Source organism: Myxocyprinus asiaticus, chromosome 7, assembly GCF_019703515.2.
Source record: "Myxocyprinus asiaticus isolate MX2 ecotype Aquarium Trade chromosome 7, UBuf_Myxa_2, whole genome shotgun sequence".
Lineage (NCBI taxonomy): Eukaryota > Metazoa > Chordata > Actinopteri > Cypriniformes > Catostomidae > Myxocyprinus > Myxocyprinus asiaticus.
This window is the reverse complement of record NC_059350.1, coordinates 6,578,592-6,598,416: the sequence shown is the minus strand read 5'-3', so window position 1 is coordinate 6,598,416 and position 19,825 is coordinate 6,578,592. Positions and strand designations below refer to the sequence as shown.

At 34.5% G+C, this 19,825-nt stretch overlaps 2 protein-coding genes across 3 annotated transcripts; one reads left to right on the top strand and one right to left on the bottom strand.

Annotated features, from left to right (window-relative positions):
• Positions 1-385: 385 nt before the first annotated feature.
• LOC127444102 (tumor necrosis factor receptor superfamily member 14-like) lies at positions 386-4,626 on the bottom strand. The gene is made up of 8 exons (XM_051703290.1): positions 4,530-4,626; positions 2,620-3,100; positions 2,377-2,502; positions 2,107-2,253; positions 1,822-1,909; positions 1,546-1,736; positions 1,413-1,457; positions 386-1,229 (listed from the first exon to the last, which is right to left on the bottom strand). Exons 2-7 carry the CDS (start codon positions 2,750-2,752, stop codon positions 1,420-1,422), a joined length of 723 nt encoding a protein of 240 aa, XP_051559250.1. The 5' UTR covers positions 2,753-3,100; positions 4,530-4,626; the 3' UTR covers positions 386-1,229; positions 1,413-1,419.
• A 1,926-nt stretch (positions 4,627-6,552) lies between these two features.
• Positions 6,553-12,060, top strand: LOC127444098 (tumor necrosis factor receptor superfamily member 14-like). 2 transcript variants are annotated; one of them, XM_051703287.1, is made up of 6 exons: positions 6,553-6,668; positions 8,965-9,445; positions 9,563-9,688; positions 9,812-9,958; positions 11,432-11,519; positions 11,605-12,060. In XM_051703287.1, exons 2-6 carry the CDS (start codon positions 9,313-9,315, stop codon positions 11,777-11,779), a joined length of 669 nt encoding a protein of 222 aa, XP_051559247.1. In that variant the 5' UTR covers positions 6,553-6,668; positions 8,965-9,312; the 3' UTR covers positions 11,780-12,060. The 2 variants fall into 2 exon arrangements, with proteins under 2 accessions (XP_051559247.1, XP_051559246.1); XM_051703286.1 differs by having other exon boundaries at positions 8,965-9,688.
• Positions 12,061-19,825: the final 7,765 nt, after the last annotated feature.

The following is a 19,825-nucleotide window of genomic DNA, read 5'->3' as shown; positions in this document are numbered from 1 at the left end:
CCCTTATTCACCACCAGAAAGCAAAATATCTAGATATAAATGTAATTAGATCACATTAGATTCCATGAGTTTGTTAATTTCAGATCAGGATTACTATCACAGCAAACTGACAGCTCCATAACACAACCATGTGCATTTGTGACAGGCCGTCTTTGGAAATCGCTTGTTAAGGTTAATATAGTTCATGACACCTAATAAAACAGCATTATGATGACCAATATTTATGAAGAGTTCTATGATGAGAGTGATGTGAGTTATTGTATGAAATGTAATGACACTGCAGTACAGTAATTTGAAGTGTTCATGTTACAACAAGAACACTATGTATCAACCATTTAATAATATTTTCTTAATGTAGTATATTCTGTTCAAAACAGCATTAATTGTAAAATTTAGTGTATGGTTTTAATCATTTGACAGGTATTCTGGCACGACTCACGAGCAGTGTAAAAACCTATTCCACACTGTCCGAATAAAATCATGATAAGTGTCTCATTAGCATTACATTTGTTTGAAACCGCTGTTTGATCATAATGAACTGTAACAACATTACTATTTACAGTTACAATTAATAATGGGGAATTCTACTGTACAAATGTAATTCATCCTACAAGGAAGCAATAATATGAGAAGTACTGCAATACGAAGGTCCAAATTTATCTGGCTACAACAGAGATGAAAGTTAAAGACTGTGTAAAATCTTAAAGCATGAAAAAACATTTTTTTAAAGAGCGTTAAAAGGTTGAGTCAAGCGCTTATGGGAGAGATGCATTTTTAGATGTTTCTTGAAAGTTGCAGGGGAATTGGCTGTTTGTGTGGACTTGGTAAGATAATTCCACCAGCGGGGAACAGTGAAAGTAAAATGTGATTGTTTAGTCCCACAAGGTGCTGCTCACTCACTGACTGCAAGCTTCTAGAAGTAACAAAAAGTTGCAAAAGTGTGTTGCGGGTGCAGAGCCAGTGGCTGTTCTATATGCAAGCAGCAAAAGGCAGCCAATGAAGCGAGTCAAAGAGAGGTGTAACATGCACTTTCTTTAAGGGATAATGAGGAGAGAGTTTATTTAAAATAAAGTAACTAGAGTTATTTAAAACAGATTCAACATAACTGTCGCAATTGACACATGACAATCTGAGGTAGATAAGTGAGACGTAGATAGTGCATTTTGTGATTTCAATGTCAAGCAGCTGACACATCAACAGGACTTTGTAGAATCTGAGTCTGCTGATATCTGCAACAAAAAAGGGAAGATGACATTATTACAACACAGCTAAACATCCACATTTTAATTAACACACAATGCTAGATATTTGCATAGTTTTTCCAAATGCTTTGTGTTTTAAAGTTTTAATGTACATAAATGTTGAATGTTTTGTTCAGTTCATTTTGTGTACAGTTCGAAACATTCACTTACTGGTTCACTATAACAGAGTTGGCAGAGTTGAGCTGGAGCTTCTTACTGGTAGTGAGATATAAAAAGTATTAATTGAGATAACTTAACATGTTGACATTGTATTTTATTATTTTTGTAATAATTAAAGTTTTACTTCTGTTAGAGGGTTGTCCTCTTTGTTTTAATATCAGAATTGTTAAGATTCCTACAGCAGCCACAATGAGAACAATCAAAATAAAAGCAAAAATGACTCCAACTCTGAGACCAACTGGAGTTGATTTGCCACATTCAGCATCAGATGACATTGTTCCTGGTTTTATTTCTTCAAGTCCCTCTGTCTCACATCTACAAATGTGTAATTGATTACTATTAGTACATCCAGTCATATTAGAATATTTATTTAACACTTGTAAATGTGGTAATTACTCACGCTGAATGTGGTTGACAGAATGTTAAAGAGCCATCTGAGTAAGTTTTGTCTGTGCAGTCAGCACATACAGTATCAGTAAATGCTGTTCCTGTAAAGATATTGAGAACATGAGCCCATTAGGAGGAGAGCAGCACACTAGTTTTACTACCAAACTGTTAACTGACAATCCCTGTTACATTTGTAGTACACATGTATTTTTTTATTTTATGCCTGTGCACGGTTCTTCTTATTTCTAAAATGTTAAATAGTTTATTTCCTGTTCAGTAAAATAGACACCACACCCACCTGTTTGTTTGATATATTGACCAGGATTACATTTAGAGTGTTTCAAAGCAAAAGTACAGCTGCTGTTAATGCAGTAGAATCCCTCATGTGGCTCACAAACAGTATCTGCAGAGCGTGTGCAGGTCTTCTGCACTCTTAGTCCTACATCTGTGGGACACACAAAACACTTTTTGCTATAAAAAATGCAATGCTTCAGAAAGCACTTCTTTAATATATGATTAATATCTCTTTATCATCCGTTAATGCATTCATCATGGAGGACACACTAACTTTCATCACACACAAAGCAGGGAAAGCACTTCATAAGGTCATTGGGTTCATCGATGTAAGTTGATTCAGGGCAAGGAACACAAGTTGTACTGGTATTCTCAGTGCAATGCCAATAGACAAAGTTTCCTAAATAAAACATTACAGAATATACTTTCTTAAAAGAAATGAATGTTTTAAAGAATGGTTTATTGTAATTATATATGATATTCCTACAAAACCTATAAAAAAATGGTTTTACTGTACCGGGTGCACACATGGGGCAGCAGTTTCCATTTATCTCATATTCAGCACGTGCACATGCACTGAAACACAGTTCAATGTCCAGAGTGACAATAGCAGAAATAAATAAAATGATCCTCAAATTGAACATGTTCATATAAAGTGAAACAGAGATTTATTCACTCGAGAATAAAAGTCGTTTCATCCTCAGACTTTATAAGCACTGTTGTGTTTTCTTCAGCACATTAGATGAAATAATCATTCATTAGTATGATGATAACTGGCTCCATGGACTCATGATTGTAAACTCTGAAAGACCAAACTCGAGAAAAGAGGAATTGAAATGACGGTGAAGGCAGCAAAGCTCAGTGAGTTTATCTGCATATGAAGGATGGTTGAGGTAATAAAACTGGATCCATTTAGATTTGAATGTGAAATTCCACGTTTTGCAACATTTGTTTCACACATGGGATATCTCCTCTTGAAATAAGTAAGTAGTTGGATTCTGTAAAGTACAAATTAAAGACATCTCAGCATCATCATACACATACATATACATAAACATAAATACAGATAAAAGTGCAACTTTAAAATGGTCTTTGACTCTGGGGGAAAAAAATATGAAGATTATTTTCATTTCTTGTTTAGGTCATGCTGCAAGTCCATTTTAGACCTATTTGATGTTCTTTGTTAAAGCCCTGATCAATTCCTCAACTATTGATTCTATGTAGAAATACATTTTCATTGGCCTGTTATTTTCCCAACTGATGTTTTATGATTGGATTCTTATCCTAAACTCTCTCAAGTTCTTTCTGTTCTTTTCTTCTGCCCCAAACAAGAAAATGTAGAAAGTTAAAATCAACTTTAGTGTAAGCAGATTCTATCTTGTTTGACTGCATTTTTTGTATAAATGTTTCTGCATTTTAAGTTTGATGTAACGGTTGTTTTTGCAGCTGGAAGCAGTAAAGTATAGTTATCGATCTATCAAGAAATCTATGAAATACACAAGTTACATTAAAAATGAACTGTCTGATCAGAGATATTTAAATTGAGGAGTAAAAGCAGAAAAGGTTAACATTCACCACTCATTTTAATTAAGCAGGATAACTAATGGTTATTTTTATTTTATTTTTTTAATTAAATGTAGATAAGAAAAATAAAAAACTGTATATTTGAGATACATTTTCATTTAAAAAAGTCACCACAGCGGACCATCCGTGATCCGCATATTTGAGTTGGCACACGTTTTACGCCGGATGCCCTTCCTGACGCAACCCCCAGTGGCTGGGGCACTCTCAGTCAGTACATTTTGACAGGAAATATTTTGAACACATATAAGTATGCTTGTTTAAATCTACTAATTTCAAGGACTGGACGTAAAATACAGATGGAAATCTGCCCACGTAATATCCAGAAAACGGCTGTGATTGGTGCATCCTGAACAGCGCTGAGAAAAATAACAGGTGTCACGTGACAACTTTAGATTAGTTAGGACGATAATTGACACAGTAATAATTAAACTACGGACATTTAATAGAAAATTAAAGCATAGTATAAAGTCAAAGTATTTTCCAAATGGTGATTTTCTGAAAGTTGATAGGAACATGTCTTTATTATCCCTGTCTACTCAGGACTTCGGGACGTTAGTTGTTTAACCTGTTCTTCGATTTCACTTCCTTTTCTTGACTAAAACCAAATGAAAAAGTTTATCTAATAAATTCAAGCTGTTGCTGTAAACTATAACTAGATAATAGTGTTTAATCAATGAAACAGAAGTACTAAACATTCGCTTTAAGTGACAGTTTGATACAATAGTGAAAATACTTTGTCAAATCTGCCATAATTCATGATGACCAACATTTCCCATTTTCGAATCTCAGTAAAAACTATCAACTTTCTAAAACGGTAAAAACTATAAAACAGAAAAGTCTCACCGAATTACGTTGTTTGACGTTGTTTCTGTAGAGCAGTTGAGGTCATGATTATACTCCAAATGGAACTGAGTCTGTTGACTTATGTAATTTAAACGTGTCATCACAGGTAGGCGTGGTCAGGGCCGTAACCAGGGTTGGAAAATTAGTGAGTTCCACTGTGACGTGTCAAGACATTTACCAAAATGACACCTACAAACGCAACATATTCTATACATAAAAATAAAATATAAAAATTAAAGGACAGAAACCAGTAATAATACTGAAATTATTTTTTAAGACACCTTGACACCAAGCATGCTGAGGTAGCGCGAAAAACTCCTGAGTTTTTCCAAATAAAATTTCAAGCCTTTCAAGGTCAGAAAAAAGTTGTCTGAGAATTTGTCAAATTAAATGTTAAAGCCACTGAAGCTTCATATCACATTGCGTTGCGTATTTCCAAGGCGGGCAAAGCACATAACATTGGAGAGACATCCAAAGATATGTGTTCCTTGATGGTAGGAGAGGCAGCGGCTTCTAAGCTTGATTCTGTTCACTCTCTGACAACACAGTGGGTCGGCGCATCTCTGACATGACACAGGTTGTGAAGGAGCAAGTGTTGGACAGCATCAGGCATTTCTTTACTATAAATTCTCCTACCTGCCCAGTAGTTGGCGATATGCACAAAGAATGTGAATTGCCAAAAACAAAAGAAGAAGAATGTGGTCATGAAAGTGGAGATTTATAGTAAAAAAGGACTTAAACTTACATTTTCTTAACTGAATGTAAATGTGGTTAAAGACTTGACAGAATGAAAGATATAGAAGCCTCAGCAATGTCAAATGATGTCCACACACAAAGTAACAATGAACTATTCTTCTAACCACACCCTTACAAAAAAAATCTAAACTAGCCACAAATTTTCCACTCGTTATTTTCACATGCAAATGAGCTTTTGATTCACCACAAATATGTATGCGCCAGAAGTTTGCAGCTCTCCACAGGTAGTGGTGTATCTCATGCAAACCTTTGGCAACAATGGACAATTCGCAGGAAGTTTGCCAAAAAGCTAATTTGCATGTGAAAATGCACATTTTGAAGATAAGGATTTATTCACTCGAGTCTTATGGATTACTTTTGTGCTGTCTTTATGTGCTTTTTTGAGCTTCAAAGTTGTTGGACCCTTGGACCCTGTTGACTTGCACTGTATGGACCTACAGTGTTGAAATATTCTTCCAAAAATCTTTTGTTTTTGTTCTGCAAAAGAAGGTTACTCAACACTTACCCCCCCTTAGTGTTGGGTAAGTTTCTCTAAAAAAGTAATTAATTACTAATTACTACTAATTAAATCTTCTACAGTATAGTGTAATTAGATTACTGTGCTAATTATTCTGTCTGAAAAGTAATTGCATTACTAATTACTTTCTAAAAACCCCTATCAACCTCGACCAGATGAAAAATACAAGGATAGACATGAAACTGTTCTTTTAAGTCTTTTAAATAAATCATATAAAATCAAATATATTATTCATGAGCTGGCCAAAGAATTTAAGGGGGCTGTATTAAATTAGAAACATACATTTTAACATTAGAAGTTAAATTTTGGTTTGAAATTCACTAGTTTTATATAGATTTGTTCTATAGTCTATACAGTATTTAACGCAATTACATCAGAAGTAGCTGTAATTAAATTAATGAAAAATTAAGAGTAATACCTTACTTTACTTTTTTCAATGAAAATGTAATTTAATTAATGTAATTAATTAATTAATAATGCATTACACCCAACACTATTTGTGTGTGTGTGTATATATATATATATATATATATATATATATATATATATATATATATGTGTGTGTGTGTGTGTGTGTGTGTGTGTGTGTGTGTGTGTGTGTGTGTGTGTGTGTGTAGTTTTCAAAAATGTATCTTTTGTGTTTCACAGAAGAAAGTTAACTGGGTTTTGAAACTACATTAGGGTGAGTAAATGATGATAGTATTTTCTTTTATGGTGAACTGTTCCTTTAAATCTACTTGGTTTACACACCTACCTGTGCTGAATATTGTAGTGCTGACACGTTTGAATAACAAAAGTAAATTTCATTTGGAGTATAATCATGACCTCAACTGCTCTACAGAAACAACGTCAAACAACGTAATTCGGTGAGACTTTTCTGTTTTATAGTTTTTACCGTTTTAGAAAGTTGATAGTTTTTACTGAGATTCGAAAATGGGAAATGTTGGTCATCATGAATTATGGCAGATTTGACAAAGTATTTTCACTATTGTATCAAAATGTCACTTAAAGCGAATGTTTAGTACTTCTGTTTCATTGATTAAACACTATTATCTAGTTGTAGTTTACAGCAACAGCTTGAATTTATTAGATAAACTTTTTCATTTGGTTTTAGTCAAGAAAAGGAAGTGAAATCGAAGAACAGGTTAAACAACTAATGTCCCGAAGTCCTGAGTAGACAGGGATAATAAAGACATGTTCCTATCAACTTTCAGAAAATCACCATTTGGAAAATACTTTGACTTTATACTATGCTTTAATTTTCTATTAAATGTCCGTAGTTTAATTATTACTGTGTCAATTATCGTCCTAACTAATCTAAAGTTGTCACGTGGCACCTGTTACTTTTCTCAGCGCTGTTCAGGATGCACCAATCACAGTCGTTTGTTAGATTGATTATTATTATTTTCTGGATATTACGTGGGAAGATTTCCATCTGTATTTTACGTCCAGTCCTTGAAATTAGTAGATTTAAATAAGCATACTTATATGTGTTCAAAATATTTCCTGTCAAAAAGTCAAAATGTCCTGAGTTTTGATGCTTTTTCGGCCGGTAAGCACCCTCTTCAGGAAGACACCTTAAAAATTGAACAATTGTGTCAGAGGTGCAGGATTTTAAGATGTTGGTATAACTCATTGGAGAAGAGCATCGAGATTAGAAAATAATGTTTTGTCAATAAAATAAGGAATTTGTGATAAAAAAAAAATAAAAAAAAGTAATTAGGTTAGTTGTATGCTAAGCATACTTTGTTCAGGTGGCCTACTTTTTCAGATAAAAATGTAATATTAGGGTGACCATATGTCCTCTTTTTCCCGGACATTTTTTAGTACCTTAAAAACGTCCGGCCAGGATTTCTAAATTTGCGAAAATGTCCGGCTTTAGTTGCATTATGATGTGCATCAGGTCTAATACTTCATTGTGTGCGCGCGCGCATATTTGCATTGCTTTAAACCCTCTTTGTAAGTCCCGCCTTCTCTCACACCAATTGGTCAATTATAAGACGCTTGCAGCAACTATTGGCCAAATTCCTGCCTGTCAATCTCTCCGCGAACGCGCGAAGCGCTGTTGTGTTCGGCATCAAACAGTTGCTTGACAGTAGCAGCAAATGACAGCTGAGTGGAAACAATGCCCAAACAAAAGTGCAAACATAAATAAGCAATATGAGAAAAGATTATGTGGGAGTAAGGAGAGTTGGAAAGCAGAAAGTTGTGGAAAATGTAATTGTTTTATTCTCCACATAATTTGTCCATCTTGTGATGTCATTTTGCACATCAATTGTTAATTTACCCTTTATTTAGATTATCTTTTTTTTTTAATGCTGTAAAATAAATTGTACAGATTGTCACTTATGTCCCTTGGATATTATTTTTTTGTGGTAAATCTTCTTGAAAAAGATATCATTTGATTTTGACCCATTAACCTTATCTTAATTGCATGGCTGGCACGGTGGCTCAGTGGTTAGCACTGTCGCCTCACAGCAAGAAGGTCCCGGGTCAACTGGCCCTTTCTGTGTGGAGGTTGCATGTTGTCCCTGTGATCGTGTGGGTTTCCCCCACAAGTCCAAATACATGTAGGTTAAGTGCATGGGGGACTGGGAAGAGAAATCAGGCTTGGATTTTACATAGAAAGTAACCGGCCCAAAATAAATAAATAACTTAATGAAGCATTTCATAGATTTCTTGATAGATCGATAACTATACTTTACTGCTTCCAGCTGCAAAAACAACCGTTACATCAAACTTAAAATGCAGAAACATTTATACAAAAAATGCAGTCAAACAAGATAGAATCTGCTTACACTAAAGTTGATTTTAACTTTCTACATTTTCTTGTTTGGGGCAGAAGAAAAGAACAGAAAGAACTTGAGAGAGTTTAGGATAAGAATCCAATCATAAAACATCAGTTGGGAAAATAACAGGCCAATGAAAATGTATTTCTACATAGAATCAATAGTTGAGGAATTGATCAGGGCTTTAACAAAGAACATCAAATAGGTCTAAAATGGACTTGCAGCATGACCTAAACAAGAAATGAAAATAATCTTCATATTTTTTTCCCCCAGAGTCAAAGACCATTTTAAAGTTGCACTTTTATCTGTATTTATGTTTATGTATATGTATGTGTATGATGATGCTGAGATGTCTTTAATTTGTACTTTACAGAATCCAACTACTTACTTATTTCAAGAGGAGATATCCCATGTGTGAAACAAATGTTGCAAAACGTGGAATTTCACATTCAAATCTAAATGGATCCAGTTTTATTACCTCAACCATCCTTCATATGCAGATAAACTCACTGAGCTTTGCTGCCTTCACCGTCATTTCAATTCCTCTTTTCTCGAGTTTGGTCTTTCAGAGTTTACAATCATGAGTCCATGGAGCCAGTTATCATCATACTAATGAATGATTATTTCATCTAATGTGCTGAAGAAAACACAACAGTGCTTATAAAGTCTGAGGATGAAACGACTTTTATTCTCGAGTGAATAAATCTCTGTTTCACTTTATATGAACATGTTCAATTTGAGGATCATTTTATTTATTTCTGCTATTGTCACTCTGGACATTGAACTGTGTTTCAGTGCATGTGCACGTGCTGAATATGAGATAAATGGAAACTGCTGCCCCATGTGTGCACCCGGTACAGTAAAACCATTTTTTTATAGGTTTTGTAGGAATATCATATATAATTACAATAAACCATTCTTTAAAACATTCATTTCTTTTAAGAAAGTATATTCTGTAATGTTTTATTTAGGAAACTTTGTCTATTGGCATTGCACTGAGAATACCAGTACAACTTGTGTTCCTTGCCCTGAATCAACTTACATCGATGAACCCAATGACCTTATGAAGTGCTTTCCCTGCTTTGTGTGTGATGAAAGTTAGTGTGTCCTCCATGATGAATGCATTAACGGATGATAAAGAGATATTAATCATATATTAAAGAAGTGCTTTCTGAAGCATTGCATTTTTTATAGCAAAAAGTGTTTTGTGTGTCCCACAGATGTAGGACTAAGAGTGCAGAAGACCTGCACACACTCTGCAGATACTGTTTGTGAGCCACATGAGGGATTCTACTGCATTAACAGCAGCTGTACTTTTGCTTTGAAACACTCTAAATGTAATCCTGGTCAATATATCAAACAAACAGGTGGGTGTGGTGTCTATTTTACTGAACAGGAAATAAACTATTAACGTTTTAGAAATAAGAAGAACCGTGCACAGGCATAAAATAAAAAAATACATGTGTATACAAATAAAAATAAATAAATAAAAAAACAGACACAAGCATAATAAAGGTACACCGGTGGCCAAAAGTTGGAATAATGTACAGATTTTGCTGTTTCGGAAGGAAATTGGTACTTTAATTCACTAAAGTGGCATTCAGCTGATCACAATGTATAGTCAGGACATTATTGATGTAAAAAAACAGCACCATCACTATTTGAAAAAAGTCATTTTTGATCAAATCTAGACAGGCCCCATTTCCAGCAGCCATCACTCCAACACCTTATCCTTGAGTAATTATGCTAAATTGCTAATTTGGTACTAGAAAATCACTTGCCATTATATCAAACACAGCTGAAAGCTATTTGGTTCGTTAAATGAAGCTTAACATTGTCTTTGTGTTTGTTTTTGAGTTGCCACAGTATGCAATAGACTGGCATGTCTTAAGGTCAATATTAGGTCAAAAATGGCAAAAAAGAAACAGCTTTCTCTAGAAACTCATCAGTTAATCATTGTTTTGAGGAATGAAAGCTATACAATGTTTGAAATTGCCAGATTTCATACAAAGGTGTACACTTCAGTCTTCAAAGACAAAGGACAACTGACTCTAACAAGGACAGAAAGAGATGTGGAAGGCCAGATGTACAACTAAACAAGAGGATAAGTACATCAGAGTCTCTAGTTTGAGCCTCACATGTCCTCAGCTGACAGCTTCATTGAATTCTACCCGCTCAACACCAGTTTCATGTACAACAGTAAAGAGAAGACTCAGGGGTGCAGGACTTATGGGGAGAATTGCAAAGAAAAAGCCACTTTTGAAACAGAAAAACAAAAAGAAAAGGTTAGAGTGGGCAAAGAAACACAGACATTGGACAACAGATAATTGGAAAAGAGTGTTATGGATCTTAACCCCATTGAGCTTTTGTGGGATCAGCTAGACTGTAAGGTGCGTGAGAAGTGCCCGATAAGACAGATACATCTATGGTAAGTGCTACAGGAAGTGTGGGGTGAAATGTCACCTGAGTATCTGGACAATCTGACAGCTAGAATGCCAAGGATCTGCAAAGCTGTCATTGCTGCACGTGGAGGATTTTTTGATGAGAACTCTTTGAAGTAGTTTAAGTTCTGAACATTTTTTTCAAATTGTAATAGTAATTTTTCATGTTATTAATGTCTTGACTATACATTGTGATCAGTTGAATGCCACTTTGGTGAATAAAGGTACAGAAAAATCTGTACATTATTCCAAACTTTTGGCCACCAGTGTATGCTTTAAATTCAGGTAGAGCTTTAATTAATTAATTAATTTAAACAGGGATTGTCAGTTAACATTTTGGTAGTAAAACTAGTATGCTGCTCTCCTCCTAATGGGCTCATGTTCTCAATAACTTTACAGGAACAGCATTTACTGATACTGTATGTGCTGACTGCACAGACAAAACTTACTCAGATGGCTCTTTAACATTCTGTCAACCACATTCAGCGTGAGTAATTACCACATTTACAAGTGTTAAATAAATATTCTAATATGACTGGATGTACTAATAGTAATCAATTACACATTTGTAGATGTGAGACAGAGGGACCTGAAGAAATAAAACCAGGAACAATGTCATCTGATGCTGAATGTGGCAAATCAAGTCCAGTTGGTCTCATAGTTGTAGTCATTTTAGCTGTTTTGGTTGTTCTCATTGTGGCTGCTGCACTGAAAAAAATAATGTGCTGGATTTGCTTAAATAAATAGTGCATCATTTTTGCGTCCTACTTTTTAAGCAAATTCCACTAGGAATTTTAAGCAACGTTACCTAAGAAACTGTAGCTGGCTAAATTAATGAGCTTCCATTCAAAAATGTTTACTTAAAATACTGTGCCAGCTACTACATTTAAGATTTTTTAACCTTAAGAGTCTCTGTTTAACCAACTATGCATTTTAAGCTCATTTAGCTCAATTGTAAGTGCTATTTGCAGCTTCAAATACTAGGTTCTGTTCATTTACTTTCAATTAACTTTAAAATAAAATGACCTGAAGAAATAACAGACAACGTGTGAATGTCAAAGGTTTTTATTGTTGTTTATAAATGTACAATCTAACATAGATATTCATGCTCTCCTAGAACCAGAATATGTTCTCAAGTCATGACGATAAACAAACAACATAAAAACAAGTGGGCTATGCAATGACTTAAAGAATTTCAGTAAATCTAAATAAACACAATTCAAAATGCATTTTAACAGACTGCACACTGCAGAAATATATGCAGGTAGGAGAAAACTCTCTGAACTAATACTGTAACAAAAACATCAGAAACAGTTTATATTTATAAATGAACCAAGTTCTGACAAATGTCCTCAACTCATTTTCAAGGACAATCAATTCATCCAGTGGGTTGAAAGACAACTTTCACTCTTCCTGCTCCAAAGCATTGATGGCATCTGCTCCTTTCTGTGCTTAGTCAAGCTCCTCTTCCTAAATGCACAGAAATAATCTTTATCAAAATGTACATTAAGAGTATCCATTTTATTTATTTGCACAATTAAATATCCTTAAAATCAATATTTATAGAGTAAAAAGAAAAGTGATGCTTAAAGGGATAGTTCACCCAAAAATAAAAATTATCTCATTTACTCACCACCATGCCATCCCAGATGTGTAGAACTTTCTACTGTTGAACACAAAGGTTTTTAGAAGAATATCTCAGCTCTGTTGGAACATTCAATGCAAGTGAATGGTGGTCAAAAAGCACATTAAGGTGTCATAAAGTAATCCACGTGACTCCAGTGGTTGAATCCATGTCTTCAGAAGTGATATGGTAAGTGTGGTTGAGAAACAGATCAATATTTAAGTACTTTTTTACTATCAATCTCCACTTTCACTTTCATATTTGTCTTCTCTTGTTTTTGGGAATTCACATTCTTTGTGCATTTCACCACCTACTGGGCAGGGAGGAAAATTCATATTAAAAATGATTTAAATATTGATCTGTTTCCCACCCACACTTATAATTTTGCTTCTGAAGACATGGATTAAACCACTGGAGTCATATTCAAATCAAATCAAATCAAATCAAATCACTTTATTGTCACACAGCCATATACACAAGTGCAATGGTGTGTGAAATTCTTGGGTGCAGTTCCAATCAACATAGCAGTCGTGACAGTGATGAGACATATATCAATTTACAAAAACACAATGCAATTTAAACATCTGTTATACACATAATTTCACTCAACAGTATACAAATAATAACATACACTACAGTATACAATACAGTACAGTATACAATGCGCACTATATAGATACACATTATTCAATAAAAATAAAAAATAAAAATATATAAAAAAGTATATATATATAGAATGTACAGTATTGTACTGTATTGACATTCAGGCTGTCGGTTGATAGTCAGTTGTTAAGAGAGAATATAATTAATAATATAATTTATGACAGTCCGATGTGAGATATGAGGGTAATAAAGTGCAGTGCTGATGCATTTTGATCGTGGGAGATCAAGAGTTCAGAAGTCTGATTGCTTGGGGGAAGAAGCTATCATGGAGTCGGCTGGTGCGGGTCCTGATGCTGCGATACCGCCTACCTGATGGTAGCAGTGAGAACAGCCCATGGCTCGGGTGGCTGGAGTCTCTGATGATCCTCCGAGCTTTTTTCACACACCGCCTTGTATATATTTCCTGGAGGGAGGGAAGCTCACCTCCGATGATGTGTCTGGCAGTTCGCACCACCCTTTGCAGGGCTTTGCGGTTGTGGGCGGTGCTATTGCCGTACCAGGCGGAGATACAGCCAGTCAGGATATTCATATCTTTAATGCAAACTTTATGTGCTTTTTGTACTTTCAAAGTGCTGGTCACCATTCACTTGCATTGTGAGGACCTACAGAGCTGAAATATTCTTCTAAAATTCTTTGTTTGTGTTCAGCAGAAGAAAGTCATACACATCTGGGATGGCATGAGTGTGAGTAAACGATGAGAGAATTTTCAAATGAAGCACACAGCTATTCAACCACTGTACTAAATGCATACATTTATATGAAAGTCAGTGGATATGTTAAAATGGTGCTATATAAATGAATAATGTCATCCAAATGTGTTTCCTACCTTTTATTATTTATTTTTTTTGCCTTGAAAACCTCTGATGACTTTTCTTTCAGTTATAGTTATAGACCTGCCAGGACTATAATTTAAATGACCCTATGCTGTTAGACAAAATAAATAAATAAATAGTATAATTGTAACTGACAAGATAAGCAGCATGTATGGCTGGTTTACATTTAAGATTCATGACGAGACAAATTTCAAGCGCTGCAAACCCTGCTACATATTGCAACAGTATTATACTTATAATGTGACTCTTTTTTACACACCAACTTACACATGTTGATATCAGGGTGTCTCCTTGACGCAAACCAAAAATTATAATTCTCTCATCGTTTATGCAGTCTTGTACCATGTCAAACTCATTTGACTTTCTTCAGGGGAACACAAACAAAGATTTTTGATGGATATCTGATGTGTGTTTCTCCATATAATGGAAGTCAGTGAGGTTAAAAACTTTCAAGATCCATAAAGGCAGCATCAGTGTAATCCATATGACTTGAATGGAAATTTTGGTTTGTGTTCCACAGAAGACAGAAAGTCATATGAGTTTGAGAAGGCATAAGGGGTGAGAAGGCCAAATGACAAGGGACATAGCATTTTGGGGTGAACTATTGATTAATCAACTACTTGATTAAGCCGAAAAGTGAACATAAACCAACACTCAGCTAATGTAAGCTGGTTTCCCTTTAAGACGAAGGGGTTCAGTGAGACATTTGCATTGAAACGTAGAAAAGCGATTTACTTGTTGGAGTTACCTGTTGCCTGCTGAGTTTCTGCCGCGTGAGTGACACCTAAGCAGCGCTTGAAGATGAACTGTCTCCGCCACTGCCCGACAATGAGAAAGCACAGTATTTTCCCATGAGAAAAGTAAGGTGTAAGCGCCACATACAGAATATTAACTATTGTCATTGACAACCTCAGTGTCATTTAAGGCAAGCAGCAACCACAACAGTGAAACTAATTACAGAGACTGAAATGTATGCTTCACATGATATTGATGTGTGTATTTAATCATGTCGTCTCAAACACTAACTGAATGCTAAAACTGTAGATGCAATTGATGAAGCTGAATATAAACCAACACTCAGAAAATGTTAGCTGGTTTCAAAATGTACAGTTTGCATTAAAAATTTTAAATTGGTGTAGAAATGCGATTAATTTACTGGAATTACCTGTTGTTTGCGGAGTTTCTGCGATGCGAGTGAGGAGTTGTAGGTGAAGGCCCTGAGCAAGTGCGGTAAAGTTAGTTTTATATTTGACATTTGCGTCAATACCCATTAAACTCTCCATGCAAATCACATTTTCAAGCCAAACCAACTTTGCCTAGCACAAAGCTGAATTATAAAAAAGGAGATTTTTTTTCATTTACATTTTATTAGCCCTATAAATCAATTAAACAATTTAATCTTTTGATATTATGACATCACAACAAATATGAAATGTTGTTAAAAATATCCCTTTCATGACACAAGGCTCTGTTTGTGAAATTTACATTCTATATGTTTTCAAATAAATATAGCAGTGTAAATGTTTGTAATATTCTAATTCCATTAAACTCAATGACCATGTGACCTAGAGACATAAAGCCAACTGTAAAACACTCCGAATATTATTCTTCATATAACACAAGACTTGTTTTTGGGAGTAAATGTTCAGTACTTTTTATACAGGTATTATAATTCTATAGTCATTGAGTTTAATAGATTTATAGGGATAATTTAATCTGTAAAAAAAGTACTGAATGTGTACTCCCAAAACCAGTCTTGTGCTATATAAAGACTAATATTCTGAGTGTTTTGCAGTTGGCTTTATGTCCCTAGGTCAAACGGTCATTGAGTTTAATAGATTTATAGGGATAATTGAATCAGTATAAAAAGTACTGAACATTTGTAGGAATCTCAGAAATGTATAAAATACAACTCTCTATCAGAAGTAAAACATGAATTATTACAAAAATAATAAAATACAGTGTCAACATGTTATCACAAACAATTAATAATTTTACCTCTCACAACCAGTAACAAACTCCAACTCAACTCTGCCAACTTCCAGTAAGTGAATGTTTTGAACTGTACACAAAATGAACTGAACAAAACATTCAACATTTATGTACATTAAAACTTTAAAACACAAAGCATTTGGAAAAACTATGCAAATATCTAGCATTGTGTGTTAATTAAAATGTGGATGTTTAGCTGTATTGTAATAATGTCATCTTCCCTTTTTTGTTGCAGATATCAGCAGACTCAGATTCTACAAAGTCCTGTTGATGTGTCAGCTGCTTGACATTGAAATCACAGAATGCACTATCTACGTCTCACTTATCTACCTCAGATTGTCATGTGTCAATTGTTGAATCTGTTTTAAATAACTCTAGTTACTTTATTTTAAATAAACTCTCTCCTCATTATCCCTTAAAGAAAGTGCATGTTACACCTCTCTTTGACTCGCTTCATTGTTGATAAAGATGTAGATATTTTGCTTTCTGGTGGTGAATAAGTGAGAAGTGTTGAACATGAGAAGAGCTCTTTTTCTAAACTAGCAATGACTATGGTCGAGATGCCCACCTTATATGAGAAAGATTAAAAAGAAATCAACTGAATTTGCAGTTGAAATGGTGGCATTGAGATTTACAGTACATGATGTTCTTTATAAATGAGTGTGTAAGTATCTGAGGAACTGTGTATATTATAAGGAAAAGCTGGAATTTACTGTGTACGTTTGGCCATTGGTGGGAATTCTCTATAGGGAATAATCCTGTTTCTAGATAATTCAGATATACTACTGAACAATTTGGAGCTATTTTACTATAAATAGCATTCAGTCCTATTTTGTGAACATCACAAAGTTACAATGTAATAACTTAACCTAAGAACATTAAATTGCAACCTTTAATGCGACTATCAATCCATTTGGGAAGTGTGTTTGTTTGGTTCTACCATGTAACATTAAGAGTAAATGTTTTGACGACACATACATAATATGTAGCTAGGAGTTTCAGTCAAGAAGCAAGGTTAGCTATAAAGCTCATGTTCAGGACACTCTACAAATGGGCAATTTTCAGCTGTCGACATATAACAAGACACTACACGTTTATAACTGAGAGAAAATGAAACAAACCTTAAGTCACAGTATTCCTCTGATGGCATCCATTTCTTTGAGTTTGTGGCCTTGGAGCTTATCTGTATGTGCTTGATTCCATGCTCATGAGAGCGCTGTGACTCTGGTCTACCCTGATATTAAAACGAAGCATGATTGATTGAAGATAGAACGTGCTACGATTGGTCCGAGTAATGTGGCCGTTATCTGATTGGCTTGAGTGATTCACATGTGGGTCAGTTTAGGAGCATATGTTCAGACCAGTATCTGATATGGGCTACATTTAAAATGTCGTGAACAACATGGAAATATTTACATTTACATTTAGCAGACTCTTTAATTCAAAGGAATAGTCCATAAGTGACATGGGAAGTGCTGCCGTTACTTCAAGTTGCAGGAGAGATGTCTGTTCAGGTGAAAGATCAGTTCAGGAAAGTTACTTTTTTCTCTTTGCGTTGGCACCACAAGGTGCTGCTCATTCTCCGACTGCAGGCTCCTGGAGGGAACAAAGATTTGTGAAAGTGAGTGGAGGTTGGAGGGTGGAGAGCCATGAGCAAGTAGCCTATAGGTGTCTTGAACTTGTCAGCCAGTGAAGTGAGACAAAGAGTGGTGTAACATGCTTTCTTAAGGACAGAGTTTATTTAAGATAAATTAACTAGAGTAACTAGTTATTTTAAAAAGGACTAATTGCTTCAGTATATATCTAAAATACGTATGTAATATAGGTTACATATTGCAATGCCCAGAAATCATTTGAAATGTTTTGTCAGTTGTCTATACTGTATTTGATAAGAATCGTGATATTATTATGTAGGTCTCTGTCTTTGTTTACATCTTTGTCTTTATTCGTCTATGTGTTTCTATTTTTAGTTTTGCATTAATAATAATAATATTCCTGAACAGTTACTCTTTTGCCATAAACACTATCAGTTTCTGAAACCTGTCTCAAACATGTGGCAGGAGATGCAGATGAAAACTTCAGATGTAATTTAGGTGAGACATTTTTTGTTTTGTTTGATACTATACTATTGATCAACATCTCCTGCACTGAAATGCTCAACTGTCTCTTCTTTTCATATGACTCATCACAACAGATTAAAAAAAATGCTGTATGTAGTATCATAACTTGCCTGAACTTCTTAAAAGCGTACATACCATGTGTGCTCCTTTCGATCCTTTTTGTTGACATTAAAATATGCTTTTTCTATACAAGTACCTTTTAAAGTATATTTATACACCATCTGTCTTACAGTAACATAAAAAAACAGTCTATATCTTATACCTTTTATGTATAGTCTCTTCAATTGCATGCTTTTTAATGTGCATTTCTAATTACACATTTTACTTATTTATTTTTATCTAAAATATTTTTTACACTTATTTCAGGGACAGGGCAAAATGTTGCATAAGGGTCCAATGGTGACAGTTTCTGGCCCCTTGCAGAGGTTGATTGTACAAGCTACAAGCTGAGATCTTTTAACCACAAGGGTAGATGTCTCCATGGTTCCTAAATCCCAAAAGTGTCAAGTAATGAGAGTGTCCAAGCAGCAAATGTTTAAAATGAAATGAAATGCCTTAATAACACATCATTATGAAGTTTGGATTCATTGTAGCTTTTGCAACTCAAATAATGATTGACTGTGGATGGAAGAAATTCAGTTCAGCGACTGATTACAATACACGATTGCTGGATGTATCTCCAACTTTTACAGTTGAATTATTGTAGTTCCTCCAAGGGAAAGTAAAATAATTATATGAATCAGTCAATTTCAAAAATTAAAATAGTGTGGATTGGCTAAATTGTTTCAGCTGCTAACTTGTTAATATTCTCTATCATAATGGCTCAGTTTTGAAGTGGAAATTATTTGTCTTTTTACCCATGCATGCCCATTAGCTGGAACTTACCTGAGATTGACAGATTTTAGCTAAAGAGGTTAATTTATGTTATCATTGGTGTGATATTTAATTGGTGATTCGTTACTAAAATGTAATCTTGGTAAGCAGTTTTTAAGATTTCAGTCTTACCCCTTGGGGATGCACAGTGACATTACCAAGATTGCCACAGAGTGAGCCAACTGTCTTCAAAAAGAATTTCATCTGTCATCAAGTCACTGAGTCAACTAAGATGATATGATTAAAATACAGCGGAACATCCACATATTAATAGATATGTCAGAATCAGATATCTGCATAAAATCTCCCAAATCCGTGTATTTTTTATTTTTATTTTTTTTTTTACCTTTTTAATGTTTTAATTCATGAAAATTTAGTTTGTTTTGTTCAATACTATTTTTATACTTACAGCTCAATTATTCACTTACTGGTTCATAGTCATATAGAGTTGGCTGAGCGAAGAAGAAGTCTCCTGGTTGTGAGGGACTGTACATTTCTAAAAAAAAAAAACATATATATATATATATATATATATATATATATATATATATATATATATATATATATATATATATATATATACTGTATATATTAACATGGGCACTTTAACATTGTAACGATTTAAGGAAGGGCAAGGAGGAGGTGAGAACTGGCTAAACAGTAAACATAAAGTTTTAATGTCAAACTT